This window comes from Rhinoderma darwinii, chromosome 12, assembly GCF_050947455.1.
Source record: "Rhinoderma darwinii isolate aRhiDar2 chromosome 12, aRhiDar2.hap1, whole genome shotgun sequence".
NCBI classification, from domain to species: Eukaryota; Metazoa; Chordata; class Amphibia; order Anura; family Rhinodermatidae; genus Rhinoderma; species Rhinoderma darwinii.
Window position 1 is genome coordinate 17,798,585 of NC_134698.1, and position 18,115 is coordinate 17,816,699.

Consider the following 18,115-nt stretch of genomic DNA (forward strand, 5'->3'; position numbering starts at 1 on the left):
AAACAACAGGTTAACTTTACTCTGTGGGTCAATACGATTACGGTGATACCAAATATATATATATATATATAGTTTTTTCTATATTTTACTACTTTTACAAGTAAAAGTGTAAAAAATAAAATTGATTTTGTGTCGCCAAATTCCGAGAGCCATAACTTTTTTTTATTGTTCCGTCGATTAAGTGGTATGATGGCTTCTTTTTTTTGCGGAATAAGCTGTGGTTTTTAATACCATTTTGGGGTACATGCCACGTTTTGATCACTTTGCATTTAATTTTTTTGTGGGAGATTAGGTGACCAAAAAAATAGAGATTCTGGCGTTTACATTTTTTTTTTTACGGCGTTCACCGTGCGGGTTAAATAATGATATATTGTAATAGTTCAGACTTTTACGGACGCGGCGATACCAATTATGTTTATTCTTTTTTTACTATGCTCTAGGGGGGAAATGGGAAAGGGGTTTTTTTTTTAACTTTTTTTATTAGTCCGCCTAGGGGATCTCAACCAGCGATCGTTAGATCGCTTGCACGATATACTGTAATACTAATGTATTGCAGTATATGGTGATTCTGACAGGCATCTATTAAGTCCTGCCGGAGGCAGGGCTTAATAGGTGCACAAAGATGGCGGACCTGGGGGCCTTCAATAGGCCGGTGCAACGAGACAGCTCGATGATCGGCACTCGTTTGCTCCTGTCACAAGGAGCTATGTATGGGACGAGTGGTCATTACTCCGATCGCTCTTCCCCATACATTATCATGTCGTCAGCAGATCTCCGTTTACACAGACAACAATTATATCAGTTTTTTAAAACGATACTGTCAGCAGGTGAACAAATTTTTTTTTATCGTAAATCACCGGTCACCTCTCCTAGCGTCTCTATTTTAATAAATAATTATATTCCCAATGAAAAAACAAATCTAGAGCATCTTTTCATGTATGTTGCGCCGTTCCTGTTAAATTGACAACAGGGAAGGAGGGTGTGCTCCTTCAAAGATTAATATTGTCCAAACAGAGTAATGCCTCATGCACACCACCGTAAAAGGTTTTACTGTCCGCAAATACAGATCCGTAGTCATCCGCAAATACATGACGGTACCCGTAATTATGACCCATAATGCATCTGTATTTACGAATCCGCAAAAAAGCCAGGAAGGAATCTTGGGTAATCCCCTGGCATCCCGTAATTACAGATGACTACGGATCCACCTTCTATGGAGAGTCCGTGCCGCCATTGCAGACAAAAATATGACATTCTATATTTTACGGATCACTTCTCCGAAACGGACACACATCTGTAAACATACTGAAATGTGTCTGTGACCAATAGAAATTAATGGATCCGCAATTACGAGTCCATACATTTCTAGGAGGAATACCAGAGGAATGACAACACAGAGTTCTAAGGCCTCATGCACACGACCGTGTTCGGTCCGTGATATACGGTCCGCATGTCGGCCGCTTGTCCCGGACCGTACAAAGTACAGGGAGCCGGGCTCCTAGCATCATACTTATCTATGACGCTAGGTGTCACTGCCTATCCACGTAACTACTGTCACACACTAAAACATGATTACAGTACGGGACAGTAGTTCCGCGGACAGGCAGTGACCCCTATCGTCATAGATAAGTGTGATGCTAGGAGCCCGACTCCCTGCACTGTGTTCGGTCCGGGACATGCAGCCGACATGCGGACCGTATATCACGGACCGAACACGGTCGTGTGCATGGGGCCTAAGAAAACGTGTTCCAGAAATGTTATTTCATGGGGTATACAAGTATTCACTAACATAGTCAGAAGAGGTGAGAGGTCATCTATAAACAGGTTATTTCCTGAGCACGTCTGTGTAAAGTTGTGCGGATGTAAATGCTACGATTCTTCTCTATTTTTTGCTAGATGGATGTAAAATATTATTTTGAAAAATAATATAAAATCCTTTTTTATTTAATAAAACCCTTTATTTTAGGTCACTGGATGTAGGAAATCATTCTACATCATGAGGTTTAGTGTTAATCATCCATCCAGTGGTCTTTTCCCCATTCGGGTAATTCAGCAGAAAAGTCAAAATCATCCCCCCGATACCGCAGAGCATGAAGATACATGATCAGATCGTTGGGAGAGGGGTCTGGCCTTATAACCTTACATTCTCCACACAGGGGATCTACTAGTCCTTGCTGCTTTCCCTCACTATGAGCACTTGAGGGATTTGTAACATCCCCCTCCTCCCGCTTTTCTTCATGGACCTCGCAACCCTCAGCTAATGATGCCTCTTTATCGTGACGGGTACACGCTGGCTCTTGGTCCACAGGCTGTGGGCACGGCTGCACTTCTTCACTCTGCCCGTTTTTCAAGACTAAAAGATCATCATCTGCTACATCCAAGAGATCCAGACTTTGCTTAGATTTATGTTCCTCTATTAGAGTCCACAAGAGTTCTTCGTTAGTCTTGTTAATGTCCCCCTTTTTACCTCTGTTGGGTCCCCACGCCTCGGTGTTGTAGATTGGGTCATTCACAATGGGATGCCCTAAATACTGTAAGTGAACTCGGATTTGATGCGTGCGCCCCGTGTGGGGGAAGCACTTGACAACGCTTGATCTCCCATTGTAGCTAAGCCTCTGGAAGACGGTTTTGGAGGGTTTCCCTTTTGGATGTACACGACATACACCAATCTTATAGGAGACAACCATGATGGGCTCCTCACAGGTCACCGTTTCTTCAGGAAATTCCCCGGAGACTCTACACACGTACTCCTTTTCTACCTGTGAATAAAAACAAAATAACGGATCATAACTTCAGCCTGACCACCCAGAAGCATCCTCTTTAACCCCTTACAGTCCAAGCCATATGGATTTCTTTTTATTCGTTTTACACTCCCCGCCTTCTAGGAGCCGTAACTTTTTTATTTTTCCATCAATTGAGTGGTGTGATGGCTTGTTTTTTTCGCGGGAGGAGTTGTAGTTTCTATTAGCACCATTTAAAAGTACCATATAATGTGCTGAGAAACTGAAAAAAAAAAAATTCTACGTGGCGTGGAATTGGAAAAAAAGTGATTCCTTTGGGTTTAGTTTTTACGTCTTTCACCGCGAGGTAAAAACGACAAATTTACTTTATTCTGCTGGTCAATACGATTACGGTAATACCAGATATATATTGGTGTTCTTTTTAGGTTTTACTCTTTTTACAAAGGGAAAAATATTTTTTTTCCATATTCGGAAAGCTGTAACTTTATTTTTTCGGCGATTGAGCGGTGTGAGGGCTTATTTTTTGCAGCACCAGCTGTAGTTTTTATTGGTATTATTTTTTTTAAATATATACGACTTTTTGATCACTTAAAAAAAAATTCACCACTAAGTTGACCAAAAATATACATTCTAGCAGTTTGTATTTTTTTCTTTACGCCGTTCACCGTGCGCATTAAATAATGCTATATTGTAATAGTTCGGACTTTTACGGACGCAGCGATACCAATTTTATTTTTTTTACATTAGAGGTAAAAAATTGAAAAAGCGTGTTTTTCCAACTTTTAATATTTTATTTACATTTTTTTTCTTTACTACTTAAAACTAACTTTTTTTTTTTAACACAATCCATTAGTCCCCCTAGGGGACTTGAAGCAGCAATCATTGGATCGCTGGTACAATACACTGCAATACTAATGTCATGGCAAGAGCGACATGTTAACTTTATTCTACAATACTAATGTATTGCAGTGTAGAGTCATTATTACCGGCTTCTGTTAAGCACCCGTTATCCATCACAAAGAAGTTCATAACTTAGGGCCCATAATCACGGTCCGCATTTTCGGCCCGTTTTCCCATACAGAGTATGGGAGCACGGCCCATAAAATACGAAAAATAGGACATGCTCCATAATTCCCGGCACAGTTCTACGGCACGGACACCAATCCGTAGCGATACAGAAAGGTGTCCGCGGCCAATAGAACTGAATGGGTCCGTAAGTGCGGAGATTTTTTACGGTCGTGTGCATGGGGCCTTAGATGTGATGGATTACAGGAGGATCCTGCATGTCAGAGACCCGCTGACACTGAACACGTCAGTCCCGTGGACCTGCCTGATTCAGGTCTTAGCGCACTATACAGCTGCTTTTTATACAAGATACAGAGCAGCTATATCTCAAAGACGACATTTTTTTTTCAATATAAACAAATTAGAAAGTCGCACAAAACACACTGATTGACCTTTTTATTAAAAAAAAAAAATCCCTTTCAAAGGTTTACAGCCAATTTTCAGTTTAGTATTTCTTTCTCCCCACCTTCCAAAAGCCATAACTTTATTTTTCCTAAGGAAACCATATGAGGGCTTGTTTTTTTACAGATATTTTTGTAGCTATTCATGGCACCATTTAATGTACTGGGAAACTGGAAAAAAATTGATTCCACCATAGTTTTTCGGGTTTCGTTTTTACGGCGTTCATCGATCGTGCATTAAGAACGACATGTTAACTTTATTCTACAGGTTGATAAGGTTACAGAGATATCAAATTTATATACCGTATTTTTCGGACTATAAGACGCACCTGACTAAGACAAGCACAGCTTTTGGAGAACAGAAAATAGGAAAAAATATATATTTCACTACTTTTCAAAACAAAAACTATTTGTTCAAAAAAATAATTTGTTCGGTTTCACCACCTTCTGAGAGCCATTTTTTGGTACATACGAATCTTTTTTATTTCTTTTTACACTGTGCTTGGGGAAAAACTGTTTTAATATTTTTTTACACGCCTGAAAAGGTAGTAGTGTAGCATGTGATCTACGCGGTTTCCGTAACTACTATTCAGTTCTATGGGAGTCACGGAAACAGCGTAGCTCAGTGAGCACTCGGCTGTTTCCGTTACTCCCGACCACCTAACCAGGAAGTGGCCGGGAGACAGCTGAGCGAGTAAGCTAGAATGGGGTTTAGGGGGCCCCGTTCTACAAACATCATCCCCTCCACGCTCTATGATGTGCCGGCACATCATGGGTCAGGAAGCGGTTAAATAAGAAGCGGTCAGGGGGCCTGGCGCTGCCAGGTTCTTTGACTGCCGACTATAAGATGTAGGGGGCCAACATTATTGGTTTAGCTTTACTGTTGGCAAACAGTGGGAAATATGAAAATGTGATATTTTATATTTCCGGAAAAGAAAAAAAAAAAAAAGGAATAAGAATTACATTGAACTAAAAATATTCCAAAGCATCACACTGACCAGCAATCAATCTATTAAGGCTATGCCTTTGGCACGGCGCTATATTGCAGATGGGCTGGCAAAGGGACTGTGAAACTAAGGTGCCGCGGTCGCTATAGACCACAGGAACTAAGCGGTTAAACGTCTGGTATCAGAATAATCTCTGGTCCACGCCATTAGAGCAGGATGTTAGCTGTATAATACAGCTGGCACCTGCGAGTCATGGCGCGGGCAGAGCTCCTGTGCCGCAATATGGAACAAGGCAGTAGCGAGGATTTCTTTTTTTCTTGCCACTCACCTTCCTCTCTCGTACTAGTTCTGCCATCTTCTTTGACACCTCTGAGGTCTTCGCAAACATGAGTACCCCAGAGGTTAAACGATCCAAGCGGTGGATGGTATGGAGCTCTTTCATGTTGTGCTCTTTGCCCAAAATAAAAATAACAGTGTTGTGTCTGAAGCGACCACAGGGGTGGACTGGTAGAGACGACGGTTTATCCACAGCCACAATGTCATCACTGTCGGCCAAGATGTGCAGGGCTTGTGCGGTGACCGGAGGCTCATGGCGATGCACGGTGTTTCTAAGGAAATCATTGTCCTACAAAGAAAGGAAATAATGTTGGAAAGGTCACCGAGCGATAAACTATATCAATCCGCTGCCATTCTTACCGGACACGGCACTAGAGACTAAAAATCAGCCAACGTGTAGATCACCAACACCAAAATATAGGGAACGCCCCCCACCAATGATTGACCGCCACTGTGTGTATCTGTCTGTATACGGAGCTGCTGTCAATCAGTTTCGTGGGGGGCAGGCAGCCCTCTCCTCAGGAGTACAGTGGACTCATAACATTATGCAGCTGTATTCTGTCTCAGCAGCGATCAACCAAATGGCCGTCTGGTAGAACAGCCCAGGGGATGGGCGACTAAGACAGCCCACCGGTGACCGATCCACGGGAACGCTCCACGTGTTTCCTGTCCCTATAAAAGGTGCTCCGTCACCCTCCTGTGGTGCCGTCATGGAAACCTTATATAATCTATAGAGGTCAACATCTAGCCATAGACTAAGGGCTCATTCAGACAAGCGTGTAACTAGTCCGGTAAAACAACGGCCGACACACAAGTTTCACTGGGAACGTTCACAGGGCTGTTTCAACGGAGCGTGTGAAGAGTCCGTGGAAAAATAGGACATGTCCTATTTTTTTGCGTTTTCAGAGATCAATGGTGACTGAAACGGAAGCTGTGCTTTCACTTTCCGTTGCGGGGTTCACCCGACGGAAACCTCCGACGGAACCCCGGAACGGAAATGAACGATGATGTGAACAGGCCCTTACTCACGTCCGAGGTTGCACATGCTTGCCTGATTTTAGCCTAAACTGGCACAAGAAATTAGATCGGGTCCTGTACTAACTACTGCATCACTCGGCAGACTGGCGTTTTGCAATAGTGGCCATGTTAGTCGTCATAGACCTTTTTCCGTGAATACCTGGAATCAAAGCGGCTGAAAGAAGTTGCTATAAAATAGACATAAAATGGTTAAATCCAGAGGAAAAAGCCATTGTTATACAATCACTGCACAGATGCAGCAGAGCCGAGCTTGCTACTCATAGATGCTACCAGAAAGGAAGATTGCAGCCAGGAGGCAGTTGCTTACATCCAGGGACAAGGTTTACATACACATGGGTGTAATGATAGAAGGCACAGGCTGGAGAGTATATTATAGTAAAGGGTTTCTCTCAATCGGACAACCCCTGACCGTATATTGTATGGATGTTGTACAGGGTGGTCCATAGTTCAGGACAGCCGGAGGGCACACGGGACAACCACTCATTTGGATGTGCACTGTGTAATACCAATACACAACGGGGAGATTTCTAAACCGTTCGTTTTCCTTCAGAGCGCTCAATCCGTAAGTTATTCGTGATGGTCCTTCTGTTGTCACATGTCTACACTCACTCAGAATCTTAGGGGTAGTTCACACTTAGTATTTTGGCGCTGTTTTTGAAACGTCGGAAACCAAGCTTAAAAAACATCTGAAATCGCCTCCCATTGAGGTGGATGCGTTTTTCTTCCCGCGAGTGGTTTAAAAGGAGTGACATTCCCTATCTTCGGGCGTTTCCGTCTCTGACCTCCCATTGACATTAATGGAAGGCAGAGAAAGCCGTTCTTGTGGAGTTTTTTGCCTGCGGCCGAAAAATACGGCAAACAGCGTTGAGGCAGGTCAAAATCGGCCTCAAAACTCCTGAAGGAGTTTTGAGGCAGATTTTTCCAACTGCAAAAAAAACTCAGTGTGAACAGGGCCTAACAGCTTCTCATAGGAGGGCCGGAAGTCCGTTTTTCCTTGCGTTCCTGAGTGCCACATTCGTTCACTGGGTGTTTTAGGTATTATTAGTGAAAGGGGGGGGGGATTTAAATATCGGGCGCCAAACATAACGGCACCGATATCTAAATAACGGAGGAGGGTAGGAAAAATTTTTTAAAGTGCCCCAGGGTTTGTGCAGCCCTGGCCATTATGTATGTATGTATGGGGAGGTGAAAGGTTCTCTTTAATCGAGGCCTAGTGTGAGTGCTGGCAGCTATTTGCAGGGGTTACTGTAGAGGCAGCATGATTCAGAGCTCTGCTGCAGAGGCAGCATGATTCAGCTCTGCTACATCTGTTGGTGTGCGGCGCTGGTTGACACGTGACCCTGCAGCACGTTCCACATTCTCACCTTCAGCACAATGCTCAGGTCCTTCACGACCTCCTCGTTAAGCCGGAGTCTCCCGTCCTGGGCCGCCTGCTTGTAGTACTCCAGCGGCTCAGAGCGGAACTCCTCGCTGAACACTTGTGACAAGCTTTTCCCCAGCCAGCGCCCCTTGCAGTACGTCTCGAAGTCAAAGTAGTAAGGACGGACTTTCCGCAGCCCATTCTCTATGTAAGATTCGGTCTCGCGGAAATGTTGGTCTCCGAAACTGATCCCAGCTCTCCGCTTGGTGGGCGGCGGCACATAGCGATCGTCCCCGTTGTCACCGCGGGGTTTCCGCTTCCTCCGCCGGTCACTGCCTTTCCCAGCCTCTCCCTCCGGCTCCTTCCCTTTTAGCGACATCTCATACAATTTACCAGACAGCGTTCTGCTGCCAACCACAAGTCGTCCCGTACTCCTCCCCCACACGGCGATCATAACCACGTGGTGAGCGGCAGTGGAGGCGCCTGGTGATGACGTCACATGCTAAAACGAAACCTTCCTACATACATTGGTTGGTGCAGCGGTCAGTTACCTAGGGCCCCTCTGTCAGTGACAGCAGAATTGCCTCCCCAGTGGTAACCCCAATGACAGCCACTTCGGATCTAATAATTCCAGCTGCAACGATCCATAATTACAGCCACAGTTTCCAAATAATGTCAACCAGTGCCCCCATAACAGTGCCATTCATAATAATAGACTTCAATTCAGTTGCACCTTTTCTTCTCCAGTAAGCTACATATAGCCAATTAGCAGCTACTTCCAAATAATTTCCCTATCTACTTCTAAGGCCTGATTCCCATCGTGTTTTTGTCCTATTGGCCTCCGTCGGGCTGGTATACCTTTTTTTCGAAGCATGAAATAACGTAGTAAACTACGCTATTACATCCCGAGTAATCCAGCAAAAAAAAGTATGCCGTGCAGTATATTTTTTTGATATGGGAGCCTACAGTGGCATCCGAAAGAGGTGTACGTTAAATGCATACCTCTGGGAGCATCCCCTGGGTCGATGTCCATGGGCAGATCATTAGGTAGCGTTTGGCCCAGGGATACCGGCCCTGGGGAAGCCCCTGTCAGGAGTTTTCAACTGTAGAGTCCCCGGCCAGAACATCAGTAGTGCTCTGACTGGGGACTATGGTACTGGAGAACCCCCTGGTGTCACCGTATATGGACAGTGATGTCAGAGGCTTTTGACTACAGGGTCCCCAGCTAGAGCATTGCAGCGCTCTGGCCCGGGACTGTTGAAGTCCCTGACGTCACCGTCCATCTATGGGAGTGGAATCCCCGACCAGAACGTCGTGATTCCAGCATTACAAAGTTCCTAACGTCACTGCCCATATATGGAAAGCGACGTCTGGGGCTCCCTCCAGGAGCGGAATCGCCGGCCAGAGCGTCAGCAACACTCTGGCCAGGGATTGCGGCATCTCAAAGCTTCTAACGTCACTGTTCATATATAGACAGTGACGTCAAGGCCTTTCCCAAGACAAGAGTCTCGTAGTTGAAAGCCCCTGATATCACTGTCTTTATATCAACAGTGACGTCAGGGACTTCCCTGAGCACATCGCTTCAAGTAGCGCTAAGCCCGGGGAGTTTGCGCAACATATCCCACGGTGTGCCTGCATAGTGATATCAAGTCGCAACCTTCCTTCAGAGGAAGACAACGCAATGTGATTCAGGCTGGAAAGTCTACGCTGCAGTAGTGATCTATGACCGATTGCTTCTACCAGAACATAGCATGGCATTCGGGGACAATGCTTGCAATCTGGAATTATCTGGCTGAGTTTACTTTTTTAAAAATTATGCTCTCTTCACTTTTTTCCTTATAACATTGTTTTTTATTGGGTTCCAATGGTCATGCATACAGTTGGCAATAAAATAGCTGCAAAAGTATAATAAGTGGCTCAATATTAGGGGAATGCACAAAACAAGAATAACAACAAACTATGGTGACATAGTAAGGCCTCATGCACACGACCGTATTTTTGTCCACCGGTAAATACTGCCGTAAATTCGGGTCCTTGGACACACATATTCGACCCGTATTGCACCAGTATTTACAGACCCGTGCTCGTAAATACGGGTCCGGTGTCACCCGTATTCCACCCGTATTTATGGGCACGTTTTCTCTGCAATATTACACTGCAGTAATCGGCAGCCCCTTCTCTCTATCAGTGCAGGATAGAGAGAAGGGACAGCCCTTTCCGTAATAAAAGTAAAAGAAATTCATACTTACCCGGCCGTTGTCTTGGTTACGCGTCCCTCTCTTGACATCCAGTCCGACCTCCCTGGATGACGCGCAGTCCATGTGACCGCTGCAGCCAGTGATTTGCCTGTGATTGGCTGCAGCGGTCACATGGGCTGTAACGTCATCCCAGGAGGCCAGACTGGAGGAAGAAGCAGGGAATTCTGGGTAAGTATGGTCGTCGTCTTTTTTTTTTTTTTTTACAGCTTTATCTATATTGTGATCGGTAGCCACTGTCCAGGGTGCTGAAACAGTTACTGCCGATCGTTTAACTCTTTCAGCACCCTGGACAGTGACTATTTACTGACGTTGCCTAGCAACGCTCCCGTAATTATGGGTGCACACACGTAGTCATCCGTAATTACGGGAGCCCCATAGACTTCTATGGGCCTGCCCGTGCCCTAATTATGGCCTGAAATAGGACATGTTCTATATTTTTCAACGGCCCGGGCACCTTGCCGTAAGCATACGGGGACGTACCCGTGGCCAATAGAAGTCTTTGGGCCCGTGATTACAGGCGTTTTTACGTTCGTGTACATGGGGCCTAAGGAAAAGTGTAGGCATTTGAATAATCAATTACATTAAATCAATTCCAGGGACCAAAGTGATATTATCAGGATATTCAATAACATTTATATAATAATAGTTCCGGATAGAGACTTTATTGTATTTAGAATGCAACCAACTATCCCAGTTTTCAAGAAACGGGAAACCTGTTTAAATTAAGAGCAATGGTCTTTTCAGAAGTGCAATTATCTTTGACCAAACTGATGATTTCAGCTAGTGAGGGAGGGTCTGGATTTTTCTGGAGTTTTGCTATCTTTAATCTAGTACCATTAGCATATGAAAGATAACCGTTCTGAAATGATGAATAAATAAAGGTCCTATTACACAGTATCCAATTAGGGCCATGGAAAGGAGTGTCGATCAACGAGACAACTTGTTAATCAGCACTCGTTTGCTCCTTTCCCAAGGAGCTATGTATGGGGACGAGATCTCGTTATTTCGATGGCTCGTCCCCATACATTATTATTATCATGTCGGCAGCGCATGTCCCGGTTTACAATGGAGACAATGATAATAAAAACACAGAAAAAGGCCATACTTCCAAATAGACACAGCCAGGCCAGAAATGCTGATGAAAGGGCGAGCAGGTGCTTTAAATAATAATAGCCACTCCCACTAGTCTTGAGGGGAGTGGTGTGTGGTGCATGGGATGTGTAGTAAGAAATAATAAATGAATAGTGTGTGTGCAAGTGTAATACTATAAGTGAAATATAGGGGGCAGTAATAAATGAAGTGCCTCAATAGAAATAAATGGATAATGGGGTGCAAGTGAGTGAAACATGGAGGGATAGTGTGTAGGTCATGAGGCACAACGTGTATAGCCAGGTAGAAGCCTATTTGTGACGCCTTGATAATTCATAGAGCGGGCTACCCTGCTTGCTATGCCAAACAACAACACACCATGCTCTCCCAGCATCAAAGACCCGGCTGTGTCCAAGAGAAGCGAATATACATAATAATGAAAAATACCTGGGGTATTGGTAACCATTTTGGCCAAAAGGACGCAAGCTCGCAATCCACGACAAGGATCCCCAGACTTGCGAGTCCTTAACTCCCTAACTGGAACTTATTGTTCCTGATCTATAAACCATACAGATAAAAACAAGCGGGACATATATACACAAAAACACAGAAAAAGGCGACAATGATAATCGTTAACCCCTTAATGACCAGGCGATTTTGCACGTTAATGACCAAGGATTATTTTTTGTTTCTTCACGGTCGCATTCCAAGAGTCGTAACTCTTTTTTTATTACGTCGACATAGCCGTACAAGGGCTTGTTTTTTGCGGGACGAGTTGTATTTTGTAATTGCACCATTTTTAGATGCTTATAACATATTGATTAACTTTTATTAACTTTATTTTAGGAGAGAATTGAAAATAAGCAGCTATTCCAGCATTGATTTTCACGTTATAAATTTACGCCGTTTACTATGCAGCGTAAATAACATGTTAGCTTTATTCTATGGGCCGGCACGATTACAGGGATACCAAATATGTAAAGGTTTTATATGTTTTCCTACGTTTATAGAAAAAAAATTACTTGTTTTTGCATCGCCGCATTCCAAAAGCCGTAACTTTTTTATTTTTCCGTCGATGTGGCCGTACGTGGGCTTGATTTTTGCGGGACAATGTGTAGTTTATTAGTACTATTTTGGGGTACATAGGACTTATAGATTAACTTTTACATTTTTTATGGGTGGGAAGGGGAGAAGAGAGAATTTTGCCGTTGTTTTTTTTTTTTTTTTTTTTACGCCGTTCATCCGGCGGATTAATGTGTTCATTTTATTGTTCAAGTTGTTACGATCGTGGGGATACCGTATACGTGTATGTGTTATTTGTTTTGACACTTTTACTAAATAAAACCACTTTTTGGGCAAAAAAAAAAAGTTTTATTTTGACTGTAATTTATTTATTTTTTTCACAAACTAACTGATTTACTTTTTTTTTTTTTAGTCCCACAGGGGACTTCACTATGCGATCTGCCGATCGCATATATAATGCTTTGGTATACTTGGTGTATCAAAGCATTATTGCCTGTTAGTGTAACGGCTTATTCAGACGAACGGGATATACGTCCGTGCAACGTGCGTGATTTTCACACGCGTCGCACGAACCTATGTTAGTCTATGGGGCCGTGCAGACATGTGCGTGATTTTTATGCAGCGTTGGTCTGTTGCGAAAAAGTCACGACATGTCCGTTCTTTCTTCGTATTTCACGCATCACGCACCCATTGAAGTCAATGGGTGCGTGAAAATCACGCGCACGACACGGAAGCACTTCCGTGGGACTAGCGTGATTTGCGCAACAGCTGTGAAAAGGATGAATGAAAACACAAAAGCACCACGTTCTTTTTCTGTTTACAAACATCCAAATGGAGTGTCATAATGATGGCGGCTGCGCGAAAAGCACGCAGCCGCGCATCATATGGGGCGGTCAAGTGCCTTTTACGCTCGCAAAATGCAGCGTTTTTTGCGTGTGCACGCTCGTGTGAATCCGGCCTAAAACTGACAGGCAATCTGTTCGGTCATGCCTCTGGCATGGCCTAACAGGCATTTGCTGAAGGCAGACCTGGGGGTCTTTGTTAGGCCCCCGGCTGCCATGGAAACCCGACGGCGACCCGTAATTTCTTTGCGGGGGCGCCGATGGGGTGACAGAGGGAGCTCCCTCCCTCTGTCAAACACATTAGATGTCGCTGTCACTATGGACAGCGGCATTTAATGGGTTAAACTGCCGGAATCGGAGCGCACTTAGATTCCGGCAGTTGCAGCAGGAGCCAGGCTGTGTATAACACCCGTGCTCCTGCCGCTGATCGCGTGGGTACAGTGGCAGTACCCGCGCCATCACAGGACGGATATATCCGTCCTCCTGCGCGAACTAGCAGCTGCAGAGGACGGATATATCCGTCCTTTGGCGTTAAGAGGTTAATGGTGCATAAACGAGCAGATCAGCTGATGAATGAGCAATGATCGGGAACGAGCGTTCATATGAACTGATATTTGGCTCGTGTAAAAGGGCGTTTAGTCGAGGTCAATAGATAAGCATTGTAAACGGGATAAAGTAAAATTAGTTCCGCAAACGACCGATAATAAGTGTCCAACAGCTTTCCACAGTCTGTTCACAACATCAGAATCCCACCATATGTGTTTCATACCTGCCTCAGCTCTCTGGCATCTCCAACACTTGTAATTCACTCCTTGATATAATTTTGCTAATTTTTGAGGGGTATAATGCCGTTTATAAAGAATTTTCCTGGAATTTTCCATGTGATTAACCCCTTCCCTCTCTGGCCACTTTTGACTTTCAGGACGGAGCCTCCTTTTTCAAATCTGACATGTTTCACTTTATGTGGTAATAAGGGCATGACCACACGTGGCGGATTTCCTCCGCAACTGTCCGCATCAATGCCGCACAGAATCTGCGTTGCAGATTCTGCTGCGGATCTGCACAAAATGTGCAGTAAATTGATGCGGACTAGCTGCTGCGGACTGCGGTAAAAGTACTTCCCCTCTCCCTATCAGTGCAGGATAGAGAGAAGGGACAGCACTTTCCCTTGTGAAAGTCAAAGAAATTCATACTTACCGCCCGTTGTCTTGGTGACGCGTCCCTCCTTCGGCATCCAGCCCGATCTCCCTGGATGACGCGGCAGTCCATGTGACCGCTGCAGCCTGTGATTAGCCTGTAATTGGCTGCAGCCGTCACTTAGACTGAAACGTCATCCTGGGAGGCCGGACTGGAGACAGAAGCAGGGAGTTCTCGGTAAGTATGAACTTCATTTTTTTTTTTACAGATACATGTATATTGGGATCGGTAGTCACTGTCCCGGGTGCAGAAACAGTTACTGCCGATCGCTTAACTCTTTCAGCACCCTGGACAGTGACTATTTACCGACGTCTCCTAGCAACGCTCCCGTCATTACGGGAGCCCCATTGACTTCCTCTGTCTGGCTGTAGACCTAGAAATACATAGGTCCAGCCAGAATGAAGAAATGTCAAGTTAAAAAAGCAAGACGGATCCGCAGCACACAACATGTGCATGACAGCTGCGGACTTCATTGCGGAAATTAGAATCTCCATTGAAGTCAATGGAGAAATTCCGCCATGAGTGCGCCACTGCTCCGCAACAGACAGAGCATGCTGCGGACACCAAATTCCGCTCCGCAGCCTATGCTCCGCAGCGGAATTTTACGCCTCGTCTAAACGAACACTGCTAAATTAAAGTGTAAGTCAATGGACAAACGGCTCCGCTGCGGATTAACGCTGCGGAGTGTCCGCAGCGGAATTTAAGTGAAATTCCGCCACGTGTGAACCCAGCCTAATTCTGGAATGCTTTTACCTATCCAAGCGATTCTGAGATTGTTTTCTCGTGACACATTGGACTTTATGTTACTGCCAAAATTTGCTCGATACATTTAAGTATTTAGTTGTGAAAAACACCAAAAGTTAGCGTAAAATTGCAAAAATTAGCATTTTTCTCCATTTAAATGTTTCTGCTTGTAAGGCTGGATTCACATGACCATGTTACGTCCGTAATGGACGGAACGTATTTCGGCCGCTAATCCTGGACCGAACACAGTGCAGGGGACAGTACGGGACAGTTGTCCGGCAGCGAGGCAGGGACTCCTAGCATCGTACATAACTATGATGCTAGGAGCCTGGCTCCCTGCACTGTGTTCGGTCCGGGATTAGCGGCCGAAATACGTTCCGTCCATTACGGACGTAACATGGTCGTGTGAACCCAGCCTAAGACAGGCAGTTATAACACACAAAATTGTTGCTAACTAACATCCCCCATATGTCTACTTTAGATTAACATTGTTTTTTGAACGTCCTTTTATTTTTCTAGAACGTTACAAGGCTTAGAACTTTAGCAGCAATTTCTCACATTTTCAAGAAAATTTCAAAAGGCTATTTTTACAGAGACCAGTTCAGTTGTGAAGCGGCTTTTAGGGCCTTAATATTAGAAACCCTTAATAAGTCACCCCATTTTAAAAACTTCACCCCTCAAAGTATTCAAAAGAGCATTTAGAAAGTTTCTTAACCCTTTAGACGTTTCATAGGTATTAAAGCAAAGTAGAGGTGAAATTTACAAATTTCATTTTTTTTTTTTGCAGAAATTCATATTTAATCAATTTTTTTTGTAACATAGAAAATTTTACCAGAGAAACGCAACTCTATATTTATTGCCCAGATTCTGCCGTTTTTAGAGATATCCCACATGTGGCCCTCGTGTGATAATGTGCTTATGGGCTGAAGCACAGGCCTCAGAAGCACATAGTGGATTTTGGGGCCTCCTTTTTATTGGAAAATATTTTAGGCACCATGTCAGGTTTGATGGGCTCTTGCGGTGCCAAAACGGTGGAAATTCCCCAAAAGTGACCCCATTTTGGAAACTACACCCCTTGAGGAAATTATCTAGGAGTATAGTGAGCATTTTGAGCCCGCAGATTTTTTTTGCAGAAATTATTGAAATTAGGCTGTAAAATGAAAATCTACATTCTTTTAAAGAAAATATAGGTTTAGCTAATTTTTTTCTAATTTCCACAAAGACTAAAGGAGAAAAAGCACCGGAACATTTGTAAAGCAATTTCTCCCGAGTAAAACAATACCCCACATGTGGTAATAAACAGCTGTTTGGACACACGGCAGGGCTTAGAAGGGAAAAAGCACCATATGGCTTTTGGAGCTCAAATTTAGCAGGAATGGTTTGCGGAGGCCATGTCGCATTTGCAAAGCCCCCGAGGGACCAAAACAGTGAAACCGCCAAAAAAGTTACTCCATTTAGGAAACTACACCCCCTGCAGAATTCATCTATGGTTGTAGTGAGCATTTTGACCCCACAGGTGTTTCATAGAATTTATTAGAATTGGGCAATGAAAATAAAAACAATTATTTTTCTTCAATAAGATGTAGCTTTAGCTCAAAATTTTTAATTTTCTCAACAAATAAGGAAAAAAAGAACCCCAACATTTGTAAAGCAACTTCTCTGGAGTACGGAAATACCCCATATGTGGTCATAAACTGCTGTTTGGGCACACGGCAAGGATCAGAACGGAAGGAGCGGCATTTGGAGTACAGATTTTGCTGGATTGGTTTCTCTGCGCCATGTCGCTATTGCAAAGCCCCCAAGGTACCAGTACAGTGGAAACTCCCCAAAAGTGACTCCATTCACGAAACTACACCCCTTGAAGAATTCATCTAGGGGTGTAGTGAGCATTTTAACCCCACAGGTGTTTCAGATTTTATTAGCATTCGGCAGTGAAAATAAAAAAATCCTTTTTCTTCAATAAGATGTAGTTTTAGCTCAAAATTTTTCATTTTCTCAACAAATAAAGGCAAAAAAGAACCCCAACACTTGGAAAGCAATTTCTCCCGAGTACGTGATGATGGGATGAAGAGCTGTCCTCACAAACACCGGCACTGCCGCTCCTGCACCATTAAGTCTTGACATACAGAGCTACTTTGCGCACAGTAAGGCCACGACCCGTCTTAGCGCCATGTCGGAAGTGTCACGCGCTTTACTAACTCCATACCCACCGCACCATGAGGGATCCTGAAAGAGCTCACACATAGCTTCCACAGCTGGCTCTCTCTCATTCCTCCCTGCCTTACAGAGGCTACACCTGCCTCCCACAGTGGCTTAGAACTTGCCAGGCCCACATGTCTGTGATGGGGCTGCCACTACGTTGGATGGCCCAAACATTTTGCTAACTCCCCCCGCAGGATATGGGACTCAACCGGGGTCTACTGCCCCCCAAGGCTGACTGCCCTATGTCTCCTTGAGATGGGGTAGAGTGCAATGCACATGAGTCAGACCTGCAGTCACTACTAAGATTGATAATTGTCCTTCTATTTCTCCATCGAGGGCCTAACCTGACGGCCTCCCCCAACCCACAATTACATTTTATAGCCTTTGCATAGTTTACGGTGCTGACATGTACCATGTTTGACCTTTATTTGCTTTAATGCGGCTTGTTAACCGGTACTTGTACAATATAGCAAGTCGGTCGACGCTCATTAACAGGCCCTTTTACACGGGCCGATGCTTTCTGTATGGGTAAAAATGATTGTACGGCCCCCATCAGCTAGCATAATTGTCAAAAGCAAATCTCATTTACATGGGGAGAAGTGCTGCCATCAACAATTTTATAGTCCATAAATCATGTGATCAGCTGACAAATGAGTGTTTGCTCATTCAAGACAGTGGTTCTGAAGGGTTAAATGAAAAAAAAAAAAGCATATTTTTTTTGGTCCCCACCAGCTCCTCATATCTCTGCTTTCTGGTCTCCTGTAAGCATGACATGGGGGGGATAACAGAGATGCAAGTCAGGTACCCGAAAATCAGATTTTGAGTTGAGTTTATCCTTTATTTTGTTCATCTTTCTTTGTCTAAATTTTGTG

General features: G+C 44.2%; 1 protein-coding gene across 1 annotated transcript; it reads right to left on the bottom strand.

The window, feature by feature from the left end:
* Positions 1-1,945: 1,945 nt before the first annotated feature.
* On the bottom strand, positions 1,946-8,346 carry RPUSD2 (RNA pseudouridine synthase domain containing 2). Its single transcript, XM_075844803.1, has 3 exons — positions 7,893-8,346; positions 5,483-5,779; positions 1,946-2,759 (listed from the first exon to the last, which is right to left on the bottom strand). Exons 1-3 carry the CDS (start codon positions 8,340-8,342, stop codon positions 2,010-2,012), a joined length of 1,497 nt encoding a protein of 498 aa, XP_075700918.1. The 5' UTR covers positions 8,343-8,346; the 3' UTR covers positions 1,946-2,009.
* Between the last annotated feature and the right edge of the window lie 9,769 nt (positions 8,347-18,115).